This window comes from Anser brachyrhynchus (genome assembly GCF_964034855.1).
Source record: "Anser brachyrhynchus genome assembly, chromosome: 3".
In the NCBI taxonomy this organism is placed as follows: Eukaryota; Metazoa; Chordata; class Aves; order Anseriformes; family Anatidae; genus Anser; species Anser brachyrhynchus.
In genome coordinates, this window is record NC_137696.1 from 10,507,436 (window position 1) to 10,533,359 (window position 25,924).

Consider the following 25,924-nt stretch of genomic DNA (forward strand, 5'->3'; position numbering starts at 1 on the left):
AGAAGCACTGCTCATGCTAGCTGCTTACAGACCTTTTCTATCATGACCAGGGTGTGAAAGTTCCTCCTCTGGCTTCTCCTCTCCCTGATTTTTCCTGCCTCTCCACACACCAGCCTCTTCTTCATGTCATGCTGTTCCCGAATGAACTGTAACAAACCCTATTGAGCTGGAGACTAATTTACACCAGCACTGAGCAGAAACCAAGCTACTGTAATGAAATGACCCAAATTAGGGGATTTTAAAGAGCTGATCAAATCCTCTTTATGTGTCTGTGTTTTTGTTTTTTTTTTCTCTTCTCTTTTGTAGAAATCGTTCCTACTTCCTCCCCCTGGTTAGTATTATATACTGCCATCTCAGTGCAAGGGGTCCTTTTCACTCTGCAGCCCACAAAGGCCGGAGGCCCTTCCAGGGCTTTGTTTCCAAAAATCGCAGAGCCAGCAGCAATGGGGAACGGAGTCAGAGGAAAGTGCACACGTGCGGCAAAGGCTGACCCAAATGACAGGCTCGAACTGTGCCTCCACGCTCCCTCGTCTCCTCTAAGTCCTTGAGCAATGCTGGGTGCCTGGTAAATGCACTCAAAATCTGGGGAAAAGCAGCACTGCTGGAGCTGCACAGAAGGCACTGCTGAAGATGCTGAGCCTTCTTGCAGCAGCTTTAGTATGTTTTTCTTCTCCCCTTTAATCTGGGCCTCCAGCGACACGTGCCCTTCCGTAGCTGCTGATCACTTCAAGATGTCAGAAGCTGGTCTGGAGTGAAAGAGGCAGTGAGGGGGAAACTCAGTCTTTGTCACTAGGGCCTGGGAATGTGCAGTGAATAAGTAGCTTTGCAAGTCAAAGGAGTCTGGAAGTGATTTTTTTTTCACTGAATTTGAGACATATTTTCTTCCCAATTGGAAAAGATTTCAGACTGGATTCCATGTGTTTCTTTTTTTCTCTAACAGCCTGAGAAAAGCACTGCCCTCCCCAGCTCTCATTATGAGTTACTCACTAAGAGAAACGAGCATCTTCACCACAGAGCTGTCTTCTTGCCACGCGTCTGTTTCCATGGTGCACTGATGCTTACCTAGTGGTAACTGAAAAAAAATCACATCTCTTTTTGGAACTTTATTCTCCTGGAAGGCTTTGAGAAGACTACAGTAGGTTGCCAGAAAGAAAAGTTACACTTGTGCTGTAGTTTCAACAAATTTTATGGGCAGAGAGCAGAAGGGTTTCAGCAGTGAAATATACCGAAGTCAGGCTGGTTGCCCCTTCCCCAGGTCCCAGCCCCTTCGGGTTTGTGGTGGATGAAATACTGATGGCCTCAGTGTAGCTTGGTCTCAACCCCCTCAAGCATGGCCAGTGTGCAGGTCAGGATGGCCACATGAGGAAATTACACAGGCCAGATGAGAGATGAATTTCATGTTAGACTACCTGTGTGTCTTCTTGTCACCCTCTGCACCTGACCCATCACAACCCCCAAAGGAACAGGAGGCTCTTCTGAATACACAGAAAGAAACTCCTCATTTCCTTCCAGTGCTATCAGGAGTCATGTTCTGCTTTGCTCCTTATACTAAATCACTAAATGGTTTGTGTCACACATTGGTTTCATTTGGCTTTTTTTTTCCCGTTTTCTCTTTTTTTTTCTTCCTTTTTTTTTTTTTTTTTTTTTTCCTTTCATTCTCTGTCCCCTCTTGCCCTGCTGTTCTGGTTCAAGAAAATAAAGAACGGATGGCAGCCACTGCACTGCGCTCACCACCCTGTGCTCTTCCCTCGCTGCAGCCCAGGTCCGTGCCTTTTCCCCCCGTAGCGATGTCCCGGCCTGCTGGTGTGGGGCTCTGCGGGACGAGGAGCGTGGGAAGAAAAGAGCTGCTCCTCAGAACATGCCTGCGCAGCCCTAATACCTTCCTGCAGACACAACCAGTCCCCAGGCATAAAGGAGTTGTCCCTCCATGGACAACGGGAGGGCAAAATCATGTCGTGAGCAGCAATGGTTGCGCTCAGCATCTTAGACCCACAGGGATCATCGAGTCCCACTCCTGGCTCCACGCAGGGCCACCCCAAAACCAACCCCTACGTCTGAAAGCCGAGGCCCGCGTCCCACTGCGGGACGCGCCGTCCCGATGCTCTCCCCGCCCCGTGCCGACGCGGGAGGCGTGCCGTGCCGTGCCGTGCCGAGCGGAGCCGTGCCGAGCGGAGCCGAGCCGTGCCGAGCCGTGCCGAGCGGAGCCGTGCCGAGCGGAGCCGAGCCGTGCCGTGCTGTGCCGTGCCGAGCCGTGCCGAGCGGAGCCGTGCCGAGCCGTGCCGGGCCGGGCCGGGCGCAGCACGGTGCGGGTGGACGTGCCGGGATGGGTGGCGGGCGCCGGGCGCTGCTCTGGGCGCTGCTCTGGGCGCTGCGCTGCGGGGCCGGTGAGTCCGGGGTGCCGAGGGCAGGGGGGACCGTGCGCGGTGGAGGGGCTGCGGGGCAGCGGCTGCACCCCCCCGGCGCTGGGGATGGGGACGGGGGGCTTCGGGCGGCCCGGTGGGGGTGTCGCTGCGAGCACAGCACTGTCAGACCCTCTGCGGGGGGGCAGCGAGCACCTGGCTCTTTCTGGGGGATGCATGTGGAGAGAGAACCGGGTTTGCCCCCCGGTGTGCTGGGCCCTGGCTAGCAGTGGGTGCTGCGGTACCTCGGTGGGGCTGGGGTCTGTCCCGGTGGCTGTGGGCTGGTTGCGGGGTGATGCTGCCAAAAATCACTCTGAAGCATCGTGGTTCGTGGCACCTGCACGGTCTTTGCAGTGCTTTGCTGCTGCTCGTGCTTGGTTACTTGGAAAAAGCAGGGCAAACAACCAGAGGTAATCTGGGGGCTTAAAAGCAAAGCAGCCATAAGCAGGGCTGCCCCACACTTTGCTGCAGCTGGAGCTGTTGGGGGTCTGTAGCCCACCCTGAGGGTTGCTGGATGGTCGTGGATCGATGTGAAGATGTGGTTCCTGGCAGGAGCAGCAGTAATGCCAGAGTGTGCTTTGGGCAGGGGAGAGTTAACAGTCTTGGCTGGAGCTGCAAGCATCTGCAGTGCAGTGAACTCACTGCTGGTTTTGGATTTAAGCAGAAATCCTGGGCTGTATGAATGAATACAGAAGGTGTGTGAGCCCCAGAATCTCTTTGGCAGTCAGGTGTGTCCCCAGGGGAAATTCACTCCTGACAGCCTCAATGGGTGGGTTGGAGGTAGGAGACCCTGCGGGCAGACACTCTTCACCCCTCCTCGGGTCAGGCTCCCACACTGTCTGAATGTGACGATTCACTTCAACAAGTGCCTGAGCAGAAAGCTGTTGTCATCAGGTGAACTATTTCCAGTAATGGGAAATCCAGGGCTACAGATGTACAATGTTTTTTGGCAGACCTGTGGGTTTTCTAATACGTTCCATACTGGGACCACAGAAGGGCAACTTATTGATTCACTCGTGGGGTGTGAGACTCCCTGTTTATTGTTTTCTTCTGTAATAAAGTATCTTGCATCTAATAACAGACAGACTTTCTTGTTAAAACGCCCTTCTCCTGGCTAGTAACAGAGAAGGCACATGGGACCTGCTGGCTGGATGCTGAACATCATTATTCCCCTGACACCTGCTTGGTCATCAGGCTTGGTCATCAGGCTTGGTTATTCTGGTGCTAGGGTTTGGGCTGCGCAGTGTACTGTGGTGTTGCTAGCACTTAGTTTTGCTTCCAATCCAGGTATGTCAAGCGAGCAGCATTGTGCTTGCAAGTGGATTTTTTTCCATGCCAGCTTTTCCCTCGGGCCATGCTGTGGTAAGTGATGGAGTTGCTCCAGCATGGTGGGCACCCACGCATGCCCGCCTCCAGCTCCTGGACTCTGGCTTTTAGGGCCAGCCTGAGCAAATCGCTCTGGACGCGGGTGAGAAGTGCCCTGTCAGGCAGGGCAAATCCCTTGGAGGACACTGCAAAGATATCCACACCCCAAACAGCTGGGGATGGGGGGGTGCTCAAAAGGGAGCCCTTGGTTTGATGAATTCCTGTTGCCAGCATGAGTCAAAGTGGAAAGTATTTAATTCGTGGGCCAGCAAATACCTCTTTCCACTTAATCAGTACCGAAATTGAGGCTAAGATCCCCTCTGCTTTTTGAAGTTTGTCCTTAACGTGAAGCTGTGTGGGGAGAGCTGGCCAGAAACTGGCCCCAGGGAGCACAGAAAAGCCCTGAGACGCAGCGCGAATGCTGCCAGTTCAATTCGGCGCCTGCTTTCCCTTCATTCAGCAATCTGAAATTCTGCTCGCTTGGATCATGTCAGGAAGCAAATGCCTCTGGCCTGGCTAACCTCTGCCAGGAGACAGGGAGGGTTTTGTGGGTCGCTTGCTTGTTTGTTTGCTCTTGGAAAATGTTTGCGGGGCTATCTGGCCCTCGCAAAGCCAGTCACCTGGATGCTGTGAGTAAATCGCGGTAGGCTGCGTTTAGCTGCAGTCACATGGACTTTGTTTGTGTTGCGATGGTGGAGATTAGGAAGCAAGTTTGGAAAGCTTAGGGTCTTTTTTTTTTTTTTTTCCTGAAAGGGAAACCCATTGTTTTGTGTGTTAACCAGGGAGAGGCTTTCTCTTTCCCTTTACAACCAGGCAAACTTTAAAACTCTTCTCAAGTTTCTAGCTAGAAGTACTATTTCTTGAGGGTTAAAAATAGTGAGCAATTTAGCGAAGGAATATATCCAGCCCCAAAATTAGGTTGTGTTTCTTGGCTCTGAGTAAAGTACACTGGGCTCATGCTCCGTTACTCACGATAGTAATGACGTATCTTTAAAACCCGGAGTTGTCTGATGTTTCAGGACTGAGACCTGCCTCAAAACAAACTCAGCTGAACTCGGGTTAAATAAAAAGATCATACTTTCTACCTGCAATGTTATTTTTTAAATTGTGAGGGGTTTTTTTTTTGAAGAGGCAAATTAATTGAGATGGAATTCCTGTCTGGCACAATGCCCTTCCTTGCTAAAAGCAGCAGTCCGCTTGGGATTTCTGAATGCCTGCAAAATCCCCAAGAAAATCAGAAGGAGTGTTGTAAAAGCACCTGCTTGTGGTATATTCTCTAGATCTTCTCTGTTGAAAATATATATTTTTGTTTTGGGGGAATTGCTTTACATGGGGCTGCTCTTGGTTGTGGCTGGTGTGGGTTGTGTGAGGAGGGAGGAGGAGAACGCAGTTCAAGGACTTTGTGTGTTAAGTGATTTGTAGGTGGGGAGGAGAAGCCCACAGAAAGATCTGGTAAATAGCCTTCTCTTGGGAAAAATGTCTGGAAGACGGTAGTCTGCAGGAGAACAACGCTAAACAGCAGCCAGCTCCTACACACCATCTGAAGGCATGTCGTTGTTGGCCTGCAGTTATTTTCCGTACCAAAGCAGCTCAGCGAGGCCAGTTCTCAGCAGTGGCATTCGTGACTGACTCACAGAAGCCTCCCTGGTCCGGGGCAGCTATGGATGCACAGGGTGGTCGCAGCAAGATTGCCCAGAGCACCGCGTTTGCCCCGCATGTCACCCGGTCCGCCAGGCTCTGTCCCCCTGCGGCCGAGCTCACCCTGTGCTGGGAAGGGAACAGAGAGCCTAAAATCAAACAAATCTCCTGTGGGGACTCTTTCCCAGCTGGAAATGCCTGAGATGAGGCCCCTGAAGGGGTTTTTTTGAATCTGAGTTCCAGATTCCTCCTGCCCATGGTTCCTTTTATGTTCCAGTCCTGAGGGTGCAATTCAGCACAAACGGCTCCTGCCTCTCCCCTGCTAAAAGAGAAGGAGCCCAGCACTTCCTTTAGCTTGGGTCTCTCTGGTTTGGTTAAAGGTGTTTTTGGAGGTGCTGCTTGTATGTGTTCAGTCTTGGAACAGCCCCCAGCTCCATTTCCTCCCTGGAGCTTCTAGAAGAGCTCTCTTGGAGATGGTGAATGTTTGGAGCATTTGTAAATGAACTACCTTTAATTATTAATGAAAGCAGGGACTCCCTGCAGGGTTTTGGATGTGGGGGGCATTTTTAGGAGGGTTACTGGCTGGTGGTAACAAAACTGAGGTCTCTTGTAGATGATGCTGGTGGAAAGGGAGGCCAAAGGCCGTATCCGTCACTCTCGGCGGCAGCCCCGTTGGCAGAGTCCCACCGCCCCAAGCGAAGCCTCGCCGTTAGTCACCGGCCTCACCAGGGCACAAAGCAGGCCTGGGAGGAGCCTTCAGCCAGCTCCCTGGGACAGATTAAATTTAACCCCACGGTGGGACACATCGTGATTAATGAGCACAAGGATGTCACATTTAATTGCTCCATCAAAGTACCTCAGTCGCTGCTCCGGCCAGATGCCCCTGGCATTTCCTTGTGGAAGGATGGGAGGGAACTGTACATACTGGACCGCATTGCCACCAGCCACTTCGAGATCTCCGACGAGGATGAGGTGGCCATGACCTCCACCTTCAGGTAACCGGAGCCATCCTCCCGCAGATGGGGAGGAGGGATGTCAGCGTGGCTCTTGAGAAGAGGTAGGGTGCCCCACAGCTATCAGGGGCTTGGGACTGGAACTGGGAATGGGTGGCGGTGTTTGGGTGTGGGAGGGCTAAAGTTTGCTGTCACTGAGTACCCAGGGCAGACTGTGACACCTTGCTGGGAGAGGTCTGCCCATCCTGCCCATGAAAACCCATCTGTATTAAAGGCCGTGCCAACAGAGCAGCCAGCAGCAGAGTTAATCTTCATTCTGGCTTTCCTTAGCCCCCAAAGCCAGGCTTTGCAAACCCAGCATGTGTTAAGTGTGTGCTGTGGGGTAGTTGGTACTGATTTAATCCCCCTCTGTCTTCTGTGGGGTAGTTGGTATTGATTTAAACCCACATCTAGCCCCTCTGTGTCCTCAGTGGAAGCGGTGTGCAAGGCAGGTCTGCCCGTCAGAGCCCTCAGAACCTCTCCCTTGTCTCTTGTAGCATCCGTGCTGCTCAGCGCTCAGATAATGGCTCCTACGTCTGCAAGCTCAACATCTCTGGCATGGAGATTGTGTCAGACCCCATCTTGGTGCAGCTGGAAGGTGAGCTGGAGGCAGATGGGCCAGAAGTGCTGGAGGTGTGAGAGCCCTGAGCCCTGGCTGAGAGGCAGCTCCTGGGAGCTGAGAGCTGCCATCTGCCCACCAGAAATGGGGAGTCCTGGATGGGAAGGGGCAGCCCCAGGTGGGACAGTGTGGGGTTGTTGTTGGAGCTGTGCTGCTGAGCTTGCTGAATTTCTTGTGTTTCTGCTTGTGTCTGTGCAGGGCTCCCTCACTTCATTCGGCAGCCTGAGAAGCTGAATGTCACCAAGAACAGTCCCTTCAACCTCACATGCCAAGCTGTGGGCCCACCAGAGCCTGTGGAGATCTACTGGTTCCGCAACAATGTTCAGGTCAACGAGAAGCCCCACATCTCCCCATCAGTCCTGATGGTGCCAGGTGAGCCCAGCAGCATCCTTGCCATGGCAAGCTGGGATGCCTGTGTGTGGCTGCGAGGGAGGGAAGGGCAGAAGCATGTCTCGTGCAGTCTTACAGCCCATCACCTTGGCCTCACAGCTCCTGGTAGGCAGGGGAGGTGTTCCCATGCACTGCCACCCTGCCTTGTTTTTGTTTGGCACTGCACGTTGCTGATGCTGGGCTGGAAGGCTGCAATCATGTGTCACCGAGCACTGAGTCAGTGCTGTGGGGCTGTGATGGCACACGAGGGGACCTGTTCCAGGGGGAGCAGATGCACAATTTGTCAGTCAGAGTAGTGGCAGGGAAGCGTGTGGTAAAAAGTATGTGTAGTGACCTCAGAGAGCATTTCTGTGGGTGCTGGGTAGCTTTGCTGCCCGCACAGCTTGGCTCTTAGGCATCTCTTTGGGGACCTACATCCTTGAATTTCATTTAGAGCCCTGCAGTTCATAAGGAGCATGCTCTCATGCCACCCCTTCTGGCTGCTGCCGGAGACTTTTTTCCTGGGAAGAGGCAGGGCACTCAAATTCTCTTTCCAAAGCAAGAAGCAGATTTTTCTTGTAGCCTGTGGCCACATCAACCAGCACACTGCTGCTTGCACAGGCTGTTTTACTGGTCATCCCCTTTTAATGTCTCTGGAAGACCTGAAGTTTGCCCCTGCATCACATCTCCCTGCCAACCTGGTGGAGCATAGGGAGAAAAATCCTCCATGTAACATAAAACCCAGAGTGGTTTTGCTGCAGAGGCAAAAGAGAGGAAGGGCTTCTTCTTGATTTGCTCACATGCAGGAGGCCACTAGACTGTAAATGACTTGTCTTGGCATCCAAACACATGCTTTAAAAGGCAGTGAAAGCTGGAAGAAGTGACTCATTCCTGTTGGATGTTCTTGCATCCGGTTGGCACATGCTGGATTGGGTTATTTGGACAATTCCCTCCATGTCCAGAAGCCCTCACACAGAAGGGGACTGCTTCAGGTGTGAGTAGATGCTTGACAAGTCCAGGACACTGCAGCGAGAGCCCCTCATGCTGCAGTGGTGGAAAGGCATTTCACTAAATTCCTCCCTGGTAAGGATGGTTTTAAAATATCGATTACCAGGCTTTTGGTACAGGATTGTGTCCTGGCGCTACTAGATTTGGTGTCCAAAGCTCCTTGATTACTCTGCGGGCCTGGGTTAGTTGGGTTTATTTGAGTTGTACAACTACAGAAGTTTGTTTTCCTTCCACTGGAGAGGAGAAGGCTGTAAAAGCAAGGCTTGGACATTACCCAGACATCAGCAGGACATGTTAATACAGTGGAACTGGCTGGTACACCGTTCCCTGACCCCATTTCCATCCAGGGACAGCCACACTCTCCCCTCTTTGCAGCTGACCTCCCAACAAACTGCTGTACACTCAGGTGAATGAACTGCCGAGGCAGATAACTCTACTGTGCACTTTAAAGTAGATCTCTGCAGGCTGCCAAGCTGAATTAAAACTGCTGGGAATGCTGTGCACAACTTGAACCTCTTTTTGGGAAGGCAGCAGGTGATGTTCTCCCTGGCACATGTGCCACCACCTGCCCGCAATGGACAGCCCTTTGCCTGCAGTAACATCCTTTGCATGAGACAAAAATCCAGAGCCACTGTTGCTTGCTGGGGCCATCTCTCACAGGCTGTGCTAACAGCCCAGGGGAAACCAGCAGCAGTCTGCATTTGGGTATTTCCAGTGGCCCCCAAAAGCGGTCTTTTTCCACTACCAGCTGGGAGATTTGAGCAATCTTTGAAAAGCAATAGGTCATCTGATTCAAACTGTGGTGGTGGGCTCTTCTGCTTTCTGCCTTTCCCTTTTTGAACACAAAGCAAGTGCTTACTCAGGAGGTTGTGCAACGGTGCCGTCAAAACGTACAGTCCTGTCCTGTGTGCGCAGCTTGCACTGACTGCATGCACACGCTTGCGGTGAGGAAGGTGGGTAAGCTGCACCAGTGCAGGTCATCCATGGCCAGCCAGCTGCCAGCGCAGAAGGGCCATGTTAGGGAGCGTTGAGAAAGAGAGATGGGAAAGAAGAGGTCTTTTGTGGTGCGGGAAAAAAAAAAAAAAAAAGCAAGCAACAGTAAGACAGAGGAAGCCGCAATGGTCTTCTGTGAGCAGCAGGTGGAGAATTGGTGTGATTTGGGCATTTTGTGAAGGTGCAGTCAACAGGTTCTCGTTTTTTCCCCTGCAGGTCTCAATGAAACGGCACTGTTCAGTTGTGAGGCTCACAACAGTAAAGGGCTGACTGCTTCGAACCCAGGGCAGGTCAATGTGAAAGGTAAGTGGGAACATGGCTCTAGCTTTACCTGTTGAGTACAGATCTCTACAAGCAGGAGCTGTCCTGATCTCCACCCTTCCTAGCAGTCATTCTACAGAAACTGAAGGTGGTATTGTTAGGTTTCCCATATTTATTTTTCCCTCTTTGAAAACTATATTTAAAATCAAGCAGGATGCACGTAGTAGCACGGTCATCCAGTGCTGCTTCGTCATTTGGACTAAGCCTAGTCCCAGTATCGCAGCCATGGGAGGAAGCACCAAAAAGCACATTTGAAAGCAGAACTGTCAAACCCAGGGTAGGTTTCGGAAGGGCTGTATCGCTCTTTTCCTTCCTTCACAACCAGGGCGGTGCTCACAATTTTCCATAGGAAATGATGGAAATTCTCGACATTCTTGATGGGACCCACTCCAGCAGTGCAAGGAAGGTGTTCCCCAAAATATGTCATTGCCTCTAAGCAACCCAGGGTGCTCTTTCAGCACACAAATATAGAATATGGTCAAAACAGTCCTGCAAATGACTTCTGCTTCCCTGCCCAGTGGTCTAAAATATCCATGGTACACTGGTTCAGGATATGGCTGCAGCTGTAGGGGTGCCCAGGGCAGTTCCTGGATTTCTTGCACAGTTGAACTGAGCCCCAGGAGCTGCCTGGGGAAGCCTGACGCGCCATGTCTGTGCAAGGGCATGAACCTACAGGGCTTGTACCAGGTGTGCGGGTTGTCGTGCTTTCGCACAAGCCTTCCTCAGGCCGTGTGCCCTCCAATGCTTGCCTAACACCCCCCCCGCACTGTATGCCCCTACTAACCAGGGTAGGCTGAACATCCTGTAGTTCTCCAGCTCAAGGGTGGGCAGGTTTAAGAGCTGACTGGACTCGGCTTTTCCTTGCAGGAATGCCATCTGCACCCACCAGCGTTCATGTCCTAAATAGAATGGCCCACGGTATCGTGATCTCCTGGGTGCCGGGCTTCGATGCATTCTCTGCCTTGAGCAGCTGCAGTGTCCAGGTAAGTGTGTGGCCCTTGCCTCCGCAACCCTCCTCATGCAGATGCCCAAAGGCAGTTGGAAATCAGTGTTGTTTGGCATGAACCACACAGATTTGACCAGGGCATCAGTTTGGGCAAATTGAGCAGGACTTTCACAGTGGGCTTGAAAGGGGAAGCTGTCATGTTGTCTCACCGGTGCCCTGCAGTCCGGGAAGCCAGGGAGTTTGTGGTTGCATGAAGTCAAGAAGTCAGAGCTGAGGAGCGAGCAGAGTCCCCAGGTGTTGGGATCTGGGGCAGCTGGAGCACTGCTGCGGGGGACAGGAGGCTTTACAGGAGCTGCTGCAGACCAGCTGCGGGCCTGGTGTGGGCTGCTCACAAAGTGCAGCTTTGCTCTGCCCGCTGCGGAAGAAGGGAGGAAGGTCGGTGAAAGGGGTCCTGCAGAGAAGCCGAAGGAGGAAGGTACCGTGCTGGGTGCCACCACCCAGACAGCTGTTTGGGTGGGCAAAGGGAACAGGATGCAAATACTGGTCCTCAAGTCGTGAGTCATTAGGGCAGAAGTTCATCTCACTTGAAATACATAGAAAAGATGATTGAAGAGGGAAACGGGAACCTCTAAATTGAGTTTTTATATCTCTCAGTCGAGACAGCCAGGTTGTCATGTCTCTTCACGGAGAGATGCCCAGAGCTGCTCTAAGTAGCTCTTTGGGAGAATTAGTGCATCTTGAATTGCTGCTAGCACATACTTGTCCCTGCTTTTACCTCCTGATCAATGCTTCCCCCACAGGTGGCCTTCATGCTGGGTCTCGGAGATGGAAGCTTCTCTCAGCTCTCCACTCCTGACACCTTGTGAGTCCTGGGAAGGAGCTGAGGGGCTGTCTGACTCCTGGACAAGTCAGAGAAAGCCATCTTCATAGCTGTCATGAAACCCTGCAAACAATTTCTGCCTGCTCCCTCTCTTTGACATTGCTGGGTTTCACGGTCCAAGCCCATTGCTTGCTTTCTTGTGGATGTGCTTTTTATAATGACTACTCTGTACTCTGGTTCAGATAACATACAGTCTGCTCTGGGATGAGGAGTGGTCACTGCTAGGAGAGACCCTACAAAGAGTGAATTCAGCATATTGTGACAGCCAAAATTTTGGCATTTACAAACCCTCTGTATTCATTAACTTCCATGTCAGAGCAAACCCTAGGTTCTTACCTCGAAGGTCTTATCCCTTGCAGGACATAAAAAGTTGTGTGGTTTAAATATATCATGTGAACTCTTACTGGTAGGAAGAGAAAACGCCCTGAAGTCTGGGTGGCAGTGGTGACAGCGGAGCTCCAGCTCCAAGCTGGGCTGATGCCCTCCTGTAACCCGCAGATATCCTCCTGCAAGTCAGAGCTCTGCTAGCGCCCATGCCTGGGCGAAAGGCTCTGTGGTGGAAAGAGCTGGAGGACAGACTGTTTCCTCTCAGCCATCTCCCCCATTTCTGTGTGACATCTTCTCTGACCTCCCAGGAGAGAGAGGATGTTTGAAGGCAGGTAAAAGTGAAAGGAGTTACAGAGGGGAAAGGTACTTGAGCTAATATTAGCACCGTGTCTACTGCTGCGTTCCTAACGGAGCTCAGGAAGCGGGGTGGAGAGCCAAGGAATTTCCTATGACTTAATGTTCATGGTCTGTCATTAGGAAATAGCCTTTCAAATTGGAAAACAAGACATGATATCTGGCAAAAACACAGTTGTGACTAAGCCTTTTTGCTCCTGTCCCCTTTGATAATCCCCTAGGTTGAATGGTGTGGCCCGCTGACCATGTAACTCATTTTTGAGCATGCTGGTGCTTAAAATGGAAGCTGTTGGTATCACACCCGGCAAGTTCAAGTTAAGTTTGTAAGAAGCATGTTTTTTTAAAAATGCTTTAGTCTGGCAGATTCTCTCCAGAAGACAGGTATAGGATTGAGATAGTGGATCTGGGTTTGGTGCTCAGAAGAACAGCCGGTCTCAGGGGTGTTCTCAGCAGCTGCTTGCACGTTTGTCTGATGGCAGCTCACCTCCATCAAATCAATTTAGTGACAGCTTGGGGGCCTTCTGAGCTTTATGAAGCTGAAGCTGTTTCATTTTTGCTGGAAAATGCATCCACTGTCGATGCTAAGACCGTCTTGCACACACTGAGCTACCTGGTGTTGTTCCTCAAGCACAAAGGCAGGTCTCTTGCCACCCCCAAAGTACGCATGGAGACTTCTGGAAGGAGTGTATGACTTTCCATTCCTGGTTCATGCTGAAACACATCCTGCCTTGGGTTGTCTTCTGAGCTAGCCTCGCTCGTGTTGTTCCTGTTCTTTCCTCTTTTTGTCCACTGTCCCAGCCCAAGCTGCTGTCGTGGTGCTTGCTGTGTTCCCAGAACTTTGCTGATGCGTGTAGAAAGCAAAACAGAAGAGGCAGCGCTGAGCAAGCGGGTGGCTCTCACGCCTCATTGGAGCCGGAGCTTGGTGTCCCAGCCTCATGTCTGGGGTCGGATCAGCCCCGTTATGGTCTGCGGCACTGCCGGCTGCACTGCACGCAGGTCCTGGCACAAAACGAGACGCTTTCCAGAGAGCTGCATGGGCCCTGTGGGCAGCGGCAAGGCGCTCGTGCCAGCCCTTCAGGGAGTTTCTTCAGCCCTGATACGTTGTGAAAAACAGTTCCCCTTCATTTAAAAATCATGATTTGTTTTTAAAGCGTTGAGTTCATCCACTCTGTTACATGTAATGATGGAGTTTAATGAGGTCTGCAATTTAGTTCTTCTGGAGGGTTTCATGAGAGGGACGTCTGTGCTAATAAAGTGAGGTCCCCAAAGGGAGAGAGCCTTTAGAGCCTTCCTCAGCCACATATTGCATCTAGACCTTCATCCTTAATACCCTCGGCAGCCCGGTGCCTCATCAATTTGTCTAATGCTCCTCTGAGGCAGTTTATACTCTTGCCTCCCACAACATCTGATGACGATAAGTTCTGTGCTATAATGATGTGCTGCATGAAAAAGGACTTTCGTTTGTTTGAGATTTGCTGCCTGGTAATTTTACTGGGTGCTCCTTTTGCTTCCAGTCACAAGAAATAGCAAATCATCCCTTCCTCCCCTCTCTACAGCTTCACACATCTCTGCCATGGCCCTGCTGCAGCTCTTTCTTTCCCACATGCGTTTCAGACCTAGTCCTAGTCCTAGTCCTGGGTTCTGTGAATGGCCTGCTGTCAGCTTTCCACTCGGTGGAGATGAGACAGCATCCAAGAATGAGGCCTTGGTGTTGTTTTGATGGAAGAGAAAGAGAGAGAGAGAGAAGCAGGGCTCTAGATCCTGTTTACAGATGTAAAATCCCGCTGTGTGTCTCACCCTGCAGGTTGTTGCTGACTAATCCTTGTTTCTGGACTGATTTTTCAATTAAGGTCAAGGAAGCTGTTCCACGAAGCAATGTCTCACTTCTGCTCTTCAACACCTCGGTGCCTCCCCACGTGTATCACATCCAGCAGCTGTGGCCCATGGCAGACTATAACATTAGTGTTTCCTGCAAGAATGAAGTTGGCTGGTCGGCATTTAGCCCCTGGATAACTGCCAGTACCACGGAAGGAGGTAGGAAATGAGTTGCTAGCACTGAGAAGGGTTTCCCTGCCTAAGGCGTGCTGCTGTGCTTTGTGCAGGACCATCTGGAGGAGGTGCTGGTTCAGAGTGGATGGTTGCTTACGGGTTGTGGCATCCTGACTCTCTTGACTGGAGAAAGGAAGTTTACCCATGGATGATCAATCACCTGCTGGAAATACTAAAAGCTGTTGGAAATACTGCATGCTACCTAGTTCAGCTTATTTTCAGTCTGCCTACTGTGTCCCCGGGGGCTGCACACATCCACCTGGTCCTCTCACTTTCTTTCTCTTTGATTTCTGCAGCTCCTACAACCCCGCCACTGAACGTCACAGTGTCATTCAATGAATCCAGCTCACTCCTGGAGATCCGATGGGTGAAGCCACCCCTGGAGAGGATACATGGGGAACTGCAGGGCTATCGCATCTGGCACAGCTGGCAGGACTCCAAGGGGTTGGTAAGTCACCAGGGGAATAGGGAAGAAGATTTGAAGCACAGAAAAAATCCCAGCAGGCATCAAGCAAGGTTGTCTCATTTGTTCTTGGTGCTTCTGTATGTTCTTTCTGAGCCCATTTGTCTATTGTCTTGCACTTTCACCTGTGCTTCTTATATACAAGTGGTCTCTCTGGTGCATGCTAATGAGGTGTGTAACTCATGGTGATGTCCCATGTCTTTAATATTGGGAAGAAGCAGGTCTGCCTAAAGGAGATGTGGCTTGTCCACCTTGGCTCCTTGGTGACAGTCAGAATCTGCTTTGAAATAGAAGGGAGATGCTCCTGGTGACAAAAACCTTTGGTATGATCTTTGGAGTGCCAGTAGGGGAGTTGGCAGCATCTCTTGGTGCTTTTAGCAATGGAGTCAATCGTAAGGTGTTTGGGAGAATTTGCTCCCTGAATTTTGAGTCATTCCTTACTCAGATGGGATTTATTCCATGCATTAACTCTTCTGCAAACTCAGTGCAAGAAGGCACTGAGCTTTTTAGCTTGAGGAACATTTTGGGGCAGGGGGCCTGTCCGTAAGTGTGTGAAGTTACTTGGCACAGCCTTGCTTGCCTTTCCCAGGCTTTGGGACATCTTAGCAGCAAAGGGTTTTGCTTCGCAGCAAATCTTTGGGCAAAGCAGCACTGGAGATGGGAGACAGCATCCCATCCAGGCTCTGCTTGTGGCTGGGGAGCCTTTGGATAATTGCATGGAAGTACCCAGCCATCGCCTCTGCACTGTGGTTTGGTCTCCCTCTGTCCCAGGCTGAAAGCACAGAGAGGCACTGAAGACCTAAAGCCTGTGTGGAAAGAGTGACTCACGCTCTTTTTTTGTAAGATGCTGCATTTTCTGTTCTCCTTTTATGTTTCTGAAAAAGAGCATGTATAGATCCAGACCGAATGAAGTCAGGGAAGCAATATTATGGTCTTGTGACTGGCATGGAAAAAAAATGCTGACACATTTGTCATCTCTCAAGCAGTAAGTAAAAAACAAGACTTGCCCTTTAAGCCCTGGGAGCCTTTTTTTTTTTATATAGATAAAATTTCCAATTCAAATGCTTAGGCAGTGAAATTTCTGCTTAGGTCCCTGGTTAATCAGTGTTCTCATTCATGCTGGCTTTCAGGAGGCTTGAAAATCCCGTCTGCTGTGGAGTAAGTTCAGAAGGGAGGTAGCTCTGCAAGGGAGGTATTTTCTAGATGACCTTGGCTTTGCAGACCAAAGGGTGCAGTTGTGTTTGTTGCTGATTTGTTTCATCAGCTTATAGGTTTTCTGGAAGGCAAAAATGCCTGTACAAGCATCTGGAGGCAGACAGCCAAAAGCAGGGGCCAGCACTTGTTTTTATAAGGGCTGTTGCAGAATTAAGAGGCATGGGAATGGTGGTGGCCCCACATCCTCTCTCCAGAGCACCTCTGGGTTGGCTCCCGAGCTGCTGTGGTCTGTCTGCTGGAGCCAACGGACAAACAAACTGAAGTACAAGAGCAATGTGCTTGCTGTCAAATGGCAAAGTTCTTATTTTCCAGAAATAAATCCCCTGCATTTCCACCCTGGACAGGCTAGATACTAAATGCCAGATACTCCCTACTTCTTTTGTCCTCCTGTACGTTTTTGTACACAAGCGAAGCAATAATGCCTGCCCTTCTCAGGTCAGAATTCCCCCAGAATAATGATCATTAAAAAATCCTGGCACAATAAATGCAGTGGGATTCTGTATTGCTGTGTCAGCAGGGCCACCTGCAGGCCTCTTTTGCTCCACAACCAGTTTAAAAACGGTATTAAAAACTTCAAAAAGCTCTTATTTTATTCTTAAACCAGCAATTCTTGTTTGACCCACGCTTCCAGGAGCTGGGACGTGAAGAAATTCCTCAACTACCACAAGACTCATAAAAATCATTAAATTTGGCAGTTCTGTCCTGCCGGAATTGCTGTCTGCATTGAAAATGCGCTCATGTTCTCCACAGTCTGTTTGATATCTGCTCGATGCTGTCCTCAAATGACACAGCAGAGCTGCCTGAGATATTAAGGGATCCCTGTGCCTTTTTGGGCTGGTGGCAGGGAAGTGATCTTGTGTGGATTTCCACCGAAGGATGCTGTTAAAGCAAGTGGTTGGAAAAGAGGAGTGTGGGAGCGTGCATCAGTCCAGTCCTGGTCTGATCGTGCGTGTTCCTCAGGGCAGCGCCTTCTGCGAGAGCCTGTGGAGCTCTGCCTAATGCTTGTGCACATTTCATATCCATTTCCGTGGCTTCTTTATGACTGAGAACAGGAATTGATTCCCTCTGGGCAGTTCTGATTTCCTCCTCCTTGCCCACCTCTGCTGCTGTTTTTGCCAGGCAACGTGAGGTTGGGCAGCAGCTCGGAGCCAGGCTCTGCGGCGCACAGCAGCCCGCCAGATGTTTTGCACATCACAGGGCAGTTGTTTGGCAGCTGGCGGTTCGCGAGGAGCAGAAACAGGCACTTTCTCAGCCGCTTGGCTGAGTCACAAGATTGGGAAACAACAGGGAATTTGCAGGGAAGGGGATCGCTTGGGTTTTTATCAAGGAAAAAAGCCTGTGTCACGAAACGCACCAACTTCTGTGATGTTACCAGGCAAGGAAAGATGCTGTTAGAGCTGGAAATCCTATTAGCTTGGTGCAAACCCACAGTCAGAAAATACCTGCCCTAAGAGCTACTCTCTGCAGCAGGGTGCTTTAATGCCAAAGCCAAGAGCCAGCAGAGAGGTGCGTGTGAAGGAGTGGCGGCGTTGTGTCGCTGCCGCTGGCAAACACTGAAGCTCTGCCAGCGTGGAGGCTCTCGGCACTGACCAGCACAGAGCCCGCGCTGTCCCCTCCTGTGTCAGACCCCCCGCGCTGCATGACGGGCACGGGGAAGATGTTGTTCCTTGCACTGTAGGAATGCAGGTTGGCATTTAGAAGCAGGGAACTGAATTGACAACGTGTCGAAAGGAGAAGGCTCTGGGAGAGAGGTGTTTCAGACCCCAGAGCGTGCAATACCTTTCCTCCTCCCTTGCAAGATGGCTTTCGTGCCTTTTTCTGGCTTGATCTGCTGGTCCCGCTGCTGTTGACAAGCAAAGAGCAACAGAGGCACAAGGCTGAGGCGGGAAACACCGCACAGCTCCTTTCCAGATCTCATCCGGTCCTTTCAGGGCTATTATTCTCCATAAATAACTTGCTGTTTATGCTCCATTTCCTCTGGGCTTTTAGAAGCAAAGCAATGCAGGACTTTAAGGAGGGGACAATTCTCAGTAAATCGCTGGGTTTCACTCCTGCCATGCCCAGCTGGTGGGGATGGGCTGCCGTCTGCCCCAGCCCAGGCTTGTCTTCTCTCTCCTCCAGCAGAACATCTCCTCTGAAGCCCAGCAGAACAGCAGCGTGGCCCTCCTGCCCGTGGTGGCCACCAACGCCACGTGCTCCGTGCGTGTGGCTGCCGTCACCAAGGGGGGAGTGGGGCCCTTCAGCAGCCCGGTGGAGGTCTTCATCCCTGACAGCGGTAAGGGAACGCCTGTCTCTGCATGTGTGGCCCGGGTGTGGGTAGAAGATGGCATGGGAGCCTTGGGCATGCTTTGGTAGCCAGGAGAGCCTTGCTCCCCATGTGCCACTGCAGTCCTTGCACCCTCCTCTCCTGTGTAACCCCTGGGGTTTTACTGGGCCTTCGGAAATGACCTCTGCAGTCTGACTCCTTCGCCAGCTCTGTTAATGGGATGTTTCCTTAGGGTTAATAACCTCAGCTCCCTCGTCGACTCCAGCCTCTGGGAATGCAGACTCCTTTATCATAGCCCTGGGCTTCATCTGCGGGACAATTGCTGTCGGGCTGATCCTCTGCTTGTCCGTGGTCATTCAGAAAAGATGCATGGAGACCAAATACGGGTAAGCCGAAGGGAGAGCAGTGGTGGTGGTGCTCTGAGCTGGGCTGGTCACAGGCACACGGGGCAGGGCCTGGCAGGGGAGCTTTGCCAGCAGCCCCCACTGGATCCAGAAGGCTTCTGCTTCCAGCACTGGCGTTGTTCCCCCAAGTGGCATGTTTTATGCCAGGGTGAGGGACCAAGTGTATTTTTACTGCAGCAACAGTACTTCCCCTCCCTTCCTCAGTCCAGCAGTTCACCTTTCGCTCGCTATTCCTATTTTTAAAAGGAAGTGAACTTGTGCAGCCTAGTATAGGGGTTGGCCTTGGCATTTTGACACAGTGGTAAGAGAACAGAGTTGTATAATATCCTGTGTCCTGTGACCTGGAGAAACCCCTCCTGCCTCATCACACACTAAACTTATCTTGGTCCAAAGGCTAAATGCAACACCAGCGTCCCCGAGCAGAGAGCCTGCTGCTGGACTGCACTAAGTGACGTTTTTAGTAATGTGGACAAAGGACTGTTATCTACAACAATAAGCCAGTGCTACTCACCCACCCTTGTGACTTTCTAAGTGGCATTTAATTGCCCTGTCGTATTATTTGTGTTAAATAACTGTAGTGTTAGCAGCTTTTCTTACAATCGCTGTCATTTGGATGTCTGCTGCCAAACAGAAATATGATAAAATTAGCTCCTTTGGAAGAGCATCATTTCAGCAAGGGAGTTTGTTGAGCTGCTTAGGGAACCACATCTACTTTGGTCTCCCACAGCATCACCCTAATCCTAGTCTGGAAAATGGCTGTGTGTAAGAATCTTTTTTCTAACTGGTGTAACATTATGGGAACCTCTCTGTCCTTGCAGTGCTAGCTCCGTGGAGCCTTTTGTGTTCTCATTTCCCAGAGCTGAATCTCTGCATGGCCCTGCTCCAGAGAGGTTGCATGGCACCTCCCAACAACATGCCTACCATCGTTTCAGGGCTGTGGTGTACAGCTCCCATGGTTTCTTTTTGGCTAAAGGGTCGTGGTGGCCACGTGCTAATGCAGAGCTGGAGCATCGACACGTATCACACAAGAGAAGGGATCGATTTAGGAAGCAGTGGGTCTGGGCACCGTACTCCTACCAGCCCAGACTGCTGTCTGACTAGGAAATGAGTATTCCATTTCCTCCCCCAAATACCTCTGTGACTCAGTCCTTTGTAGATCAGCCTTGTTTATCAAGTGGCTGTTTTGATCGGATGTTGTAGGCAATGGCACTGATCCAGTGAGAGGGAAATGAAAAAGATTAGAGCAAATGTACATTTCCTCCTTTGCTGCTGATATTATGGGTAGCTCTGTGGTCACCCATACCTGCAGCTGCAGTTCCTTGAACAGAGGAAAACCAGCTGAAGTGGCCTAGCACACTCTCTTTCTGTCCCGCCAGGAATGCCTTCAGCAGAAATGACTCAGAGCTGGTGGTGAGTTACACGGCGAAGAAGTCCTACTGTCGGAGAGCTGTTGAACTAACATGTGAGCATTCTCTTTATCCCTCTGCGAGGAGATGAGGGGCAGCAGCAGGGCAAGCCAGCAGTGAATGTGTGCATCCAGCTTGGGGCTTGATTATTTTGGTTTTTCATGTGTCTGCCAAGCTGGGCACTCTCACCTGGTGCTCTGTGAAACGTTGATGCTCTGTCTCTAGCTGGATGGCCCACGGGTATCGGGGGAAGCTCCTTTGGTACCAAGCTACAAAATCCTGGCCCTTGGCCATGTCCCTCTGTTTGTACCATGCAACACCGTGATGTTGTAAATGGTTAGCTCACGGCTGAGGTGTGTGTGGGAGATGACCTGAGCTCCTGTTCCTCTCTCTCACAGTGGGCAGCCTGGGTGTCAGCAACGAGCTCCAGCAGAAGCTGCAGGATGTCGTCATTGACAGAAATGCTCTCAGTCTGGGGAAGGTCCTGGGAGAAGGTGAGCAATGGTGCTGCTGGGGGCTGGGGATGGACACACACCCGGACTGATGAGGCAGGGGCTGCCGCTGCTGCTCATGCCATCGCCTGGCCCCAGGGGATGTGGAGGAGATGGTGGGTCAAGATGACCACGCGTCGGGCTGGGAATTTGGACCCCTCCATTCCTGTCCTTGTTCTGCCACTGATGAGAAGCAAGTCTTCCCCCTCTGCCTTTCGGGGACAAGGTCTCTATCTTAGAGCATTTCCGATTTTTGAGGAGATAGGGATGTCCCAACTGGTGGAGCTTCAGGATGTGGATAAAGTGCTTGCTTCTTTCTGACGGTGCAGGGGAGTTCGGATCGGTGATGGAGGGACGTCTCAGCCAGCCCGAAGGCACCCCGCAGAAGGTGGCTGTCAAGACCATGAAGAGTAAGTTGCCCCAACCTTGCAGACCTTGGTGTTGTTCATCCGAGTGGGTGCTGGCGCTCTAACCACAGCTCCTGGTGCCAGATGCAGAGAGACTGAACTGGGGCAGGTGGTCTGTTGGGTGGAAGCTGGGCAGCAGAAGGGAAAGCATGGTGAGATGTGGGGAACAGGATGTGGGTTGTCTCAGACCCTTTTCCAAACAGTGACCAAGGCTGTGATCTCTGCTGATTTCCACCCAAAGCCTTGCTGGGAAGGGATGCTCATCTTACTTCCAAGTTTGCCTTGAAGAACTGGGAGGTGACAGTACTTGTCTCCATCCAGATAAGAGATCCCTGGCTTTTTGGGACCCCCAAACAAATCTAACCTTTCCTCATGCTCTCATGCTGCAGTCTCCGTCCACCCTGGGCCTGGTGCTACTGCACAGATGGCACAGGGCTGTTCCTTGCTTGCATGTGCTGAATAACCCAATGCTGGTGTGAGCCTCTGATGTGAGGTCTCCCCAGCCTGTCTCTGTCATACTGTCGGTCCCTTCGCCCTCACCCCTGCAGGCACTGTGCTGTGAAGAGATGTGGCAGCAGTGATTAAAGTGTTAAAGCTCTCAGGGTTTTACACTTCCTCTTTTTTCTCCGCTTCCCAGTGGATAACTTTTCCCAAAGAGAGATCGAAGAGTTCCTCAGTGAAGCAGCGTGCATGAAGGACTTTGACCATCCCAATGTCATCAAGCTGCTAGGTACGGGCTGCCACTGCCCGCCCTCCGGCTGGGCTGGGGAGCGGGACTGGGGAGCTAAGGTCCCATGTGTCTGCAGGACACTGTGGTGCCTTTGCCAGTGGGGCTGTGCAAACTGTCTGCGTTTTCCAGGTGTGTGCATCGAGCTGAGCTCCCTGCAGGTCCCCAAGCCCATGGTGATTCTCCCGTTCATGAAATATGGCGACCTGCACAGCTTCCTGCTTCGCTCCCGGCTGGAGATGGCCCCACAGGTAATGAGTGTAGGGAGCAGAGGGCTCTGTGCCTGCAGGAGCTAGGGATGACTTGGGAACAGGAGGCAAAACCTGCCTTAGCTTTTGGAGAACATCGAGAGGACTTGATTGTAGTCATGCTTCCTGCCTTGTCAGGTGTGGTGGTGGGATATGGCTCCACAAAAGCCTGTGGGATTTTTGCCTTCCCTCTCCAGGCTGAACAAGCCCAACTATCCCAGCTTCTCCTTGTCCACCATCTTATCCAGCCCCACCTTAGATGTCTCCTCAGGACTTGCTCCAACATATCAGTATCTTTCTTATACTGAGGAGCCCCAACTGGGACACGGTATCCAGATGTGGCCTCACCAGTGCCAAATAAAGGGGAAGAGTATCTTCTCCTGACCTGCTGGCTGCACTCTGGCTAATGCAGCTGGCTATGAGGTTGGCCTTCATCAGCGCAAAGGTTCATGGCTGAGTCGTGGTCAGCTTGCTCCACACCAGGACCCCAGGGTCCTTTTCTGCAGAGCTGCTTTCTAGTCAAAAATACATGACATTAAGGCAGCTAGTGGGATAGCAGGCTGCATTCAAGAGATGTGAAAGGAGGAAGCAGAGGTGTGAAGGGTAAACTACAGTGCTACAGCAAACCACAGAGATATGTGGTTTGCCAGGATGGGCTCTTATGGCCAGTGGAGTTATTTCAGGTCAGACCATACATGCTTCCCAAAGCACTCGGGCCATCTAACCCACATCCTCCCTTCCCAGTTCGTGCCCCTGCAGATGCTGCTGAAGTTCATGGTGGATATCGCCCTGGGGATGGAGTACCTGAGCAGTCGGCAGTTTCTCCACAGGGATTTGGCAGCTCGGAACTGCATGTGAGTTTGCTTTCTTCTGTTTTGGCCTGGCAGGGTGAATATCAGTGGAAGCCCTGTGGCTCTGTAGCACTACGAATGAGCATGCAGCTTGGGTTTCCTTAAGTAAAACCTCCCTCAGTTTTGAGAGGCACAGGCAAGGAGATCAATCTCAGGTTTCTAGTTCAGAATTTGGTGCATCAAACTTTTCTTTCTTGTCTTTTTTTGAGCTGTAGAAGTGAGAGGCAGTCGCATACAATGTGTTTCAAGGGCCAGCCTGCAGGAGACATGTGCATCAGTTTTTGCGTGTCTGTCAGTAATGCGAACTGTACCTCTCCAGGCCTTTCTGACCCTGTTTCCACCTGGCAGGCTACGGGACGACATGACAGTGTGCGTGGCAGACTTTGGCTTGTCCAAGAAGATTTACAGTGGCGATTACTACCGTCAGGGCCGAATAGCAAAAATGCCAGTGAAGTGGATTGCAATAGAGTCTCTGGCAGACCGCGTCTACACCACCAAGAGTGACGTGGTAGGTACACACGGCTGGGCGGCCAGAAAGCAGGAGTCAAGAGCTGGAGGCTGATCCGTGGGTTGAGTCTTCCATGCTTGTGGCACTTTGTTGTGGTTGTTCTTGTACCTTGCAAGTGCAAAAGCCAGGGGAGCGTGAGGTTGTCAGTAACAAGCTGTGCTGACCTTTCATTGCCTGCCCAGCATCCTGGAATAAGTTTATTGAGTGGGCCACTCGCCTGTTCTATGGCATTGCTTATTATTTCCAATTTTGGGGAAGGCAGGACTGGAGATACAACCATTAGCATTGTGCGAGAGTCCAGTGGATGCTAGGAAGTGACCTTTCCCCATGAAAAGACTCATTCATTCCTCCTGGAAATGTCCTTTTAGCATGCTTTCCCTTTGTTCTCACAGTGGGCATTTGGCGTTACCATGTGGGAGATAGCGACCCGAGGGATGACTCCGTACCCAGGAGTCCAGAACCACGAGATCTATGAGTATCTCTTCCACGGACAGCGGCTGAAAAAGCCCGAGGACTGCTTAGATGAGCTGTGAGTATTACGCTGCTGTGTCAGGGCTGCAGCATGGCCTGTTTGCCCTGTCTAGCTCCAAACTACCTGTGCACTGCTCATCCTTGGCTGATTTTGTTTCTGTGGGGTGTTGCTCCTTGTTCTCTGTGGTTCTCAGTTGCTGACGTCCTTTCTTTAAAGGCATAACAATTACTTGTGCATTTGTGGCTCAGCCCTGAATTTGGCTGAGAGCCCACAAAGCCGTATCTGACAGCGCAACTGGAGACTGCTCTGTCTGCCTGTGTTCCCACCTGCAGAAGACCTGCTTTTTGTTGCCAGGAATCACCTCCCAGCTCACCCCCTTGATTCTCTGACAGTCCCCAGAAACACAAGTTATTAAAGACTGAATTTTAAGTTGAAATGATGTGGATTTAACCTTTCCTTCCTTGTGGGATTGATAGTCAGGGAATGTGCAAGAACACACACACAGGTTTCCTCTTAGAAGACAGCTGGCCAGGATAATGGTGTGGGTCAAATTTTAAATGAAAGTATGACATAAACAAAAAGCTCAGAACCTTTGATATTTTCCTAATCTCCTGACTTTTGACGTGTCTAATAAGAGCCAGGTCCCAGAGGAGAGCAGAGTATGACCCAGGAATGGAAAACCATCTTAACTCCAGGGCAAATCCTAACAAATACCCCAAAAGAAGGCAATGGGTTCGTGGGCGTCACACAGAAGGCTGATGAGCTGGGCTGTTTGCATGGGGTGGGTGGGAAGTGCCAGAGGTCACCTCGCCAGCTCCTGCAGAGATGGCAGCAGTGCCCTCTGCAGTTTGTGGTGAAGGAAGGAATCAGACTTTTTATTGTTACTATTTTTTTTAAGATAGTATGTTTTGACTGGAAGGTCTTGCCTAGGGGATGCTGTTCTGTGCCCCACAAAATGCCCTGAAGTTGGGGGCCTTACAGTGCCTAAAATGTATGAATCTGGGGAGGGAAAACACGGCCGTTGGAAACCTCAAAACCTGTTATTCCTGAGCAGCGAGGTGAGGGTTTTTGTCTGAAGCTGCCCATGTGGCCTTTGGTCCCCAAGATTTTCAGCTGTAACATTTGAACTCCCCATGGCTAAGAGCTGCAAAAACAAAACTGTAAGCTAGCAAAGCTGCAAGGAGCTGCACAGCGAGCCCTAACCCCCCCCCCTTTGAGGCAGCAGCCGCAGGCCCGCAGCCCCATATGGAGTGCACTTGTCAGAGGCTCAAGCTGCATCCTGCTTGGTGCATTTTGTGCGTCCCATGGCCCACAACAAACCACGGTTCCCCATGGCACTGGGCTGATCACAGGGCTGTGCCTCCGTGTGTCAGGCAGTGAGAGAGACTTCAGCAGCTGGTAGCAGCTGTTTGGGCTGATACTGCCCTATGTCGGGCAGCTGCACGAAGTGGGGGAGCTGCTTTTGCTTTGTTTTAGTGCAAAGTGGCTCAGCACTTACTCAGTTTCCAGCTGTCGGGGAGAATTAGCCCACGTACATCCCATAGCCAAGTGGTTGCATCCTCTGCAATAGCTGCATCCCTCTCCCCATTTCCAGGTATGAAATCATGTCTGCATGCTGGAGAACCGACCCCGCTGACCGGCCGACGTTCTCGCAGCTGAAAGTCCACCTGGAGAAGCTGCTGGAAAGCCTGCCCGCCCTGCAGGGGCCCAGGGACGTCATCTACATCAACACCAGCCTGCCGGAGGACAGCCCGGACTCCACCCAGGATTCGGGGTTCCCCCAGGCGGACTCTGACTTGGACCCTGGGGACATTGCTGAGCCCTGCTGCTCCAAAGTGGAGGCAGCCCTGGTGGCCGTGGATGTCCACGACAGCGAACAATGGGGGTCGAGGTACGTCCTCGAGGGCGCCGGCGAGGAGCAGCTGGTCAGCCCTACGGAGGATGCATACGTCCCACTACTGCCGCACGGGGCGGCCCCCGAGGGCTCAGCGTGGACCCAGGCCAGCACCTTGCCAGCCGGCAGCTCCCTCGTGCCCGAGCCACGGTGTGCCGATAGCTCTGAGGACTCCGCAGTGCTGCTGTGAACGGGAAACCTGCACAAAGCAGAGCTCAGAAAGAAGGACAGAGAGATTATATTTTAATAAACAGTCTTATTTCTTCTTGCGTTATTTTCACGGGGGAGCCCGGCCCTTCTTGGGCTGAAGTC

The 25,924-nt window shown here is 51.6% G+C and overlaps 1 protein-coding gene across 3 annotated transcripts; it reads left to right on the top strand.

The window, feature by feature from the left end:
- Positions 1 to 1,641: 1,641 nt before the first annotated feature.
- On the top strand, positions 1,642 to 25,877 carry MERTK (MER proto-oncogene, tyrosine kinase). Of its 3 annotated transcripts, none has more exons than XM_080585826.1 (19): positions 1,642 to 2,384; positions 6,016 to 6,397; positions 6,892 to 6,992; positions 7,212 to 7,385; positions 9,600 to 9,686; positions 10,572 to 10,687; positions 14,062 to 14,245; positions 14,557 to 14,708; positions 18,063 to 18,213; positions 18,437 to 18,590; positions 19,985 to 20,070; positions 20,413 to 20,508; positions 20,835 to 20,915; positions 21,550 to 21,642; positions 21,772 to 21,890; positions 22,632 to 22,741; positions 23,087 to 23,246; positions 23,639 to 23,775; positions 25,313 to 25,877. In XM_080585826.1, exons 1-19 carry the CDS (start codon positions 2,099 to 2,101, stop codon positions 25,800 to 25,802), a joined length of 3,159 nt encoding a protein of 1,052 aa, XP_080441952.1. In that variant the 5' UTR covers positions 1,642 to 2,098; the 3' UTR covers positions 25,803 to 25,877. The 3 variants fall into 3 exon arrangements, with proteins under 3 accessions (XP_080441952.1, XP_080441951.1, XP_080441953.1); XM_080585825.1 differs by having other exon boundaries at positions 1,662 to 2,384; positions 18,060 to 18,213; XM_080585827.1 differs by lacking the exon at positions 1,642 to 2,384 and having other exon boundaries at positions 6,227 to 6,459; positions 18,060 to 18,213.
- Positions 25,878 to 25,924: the final 47 nt, after the last annotated feature.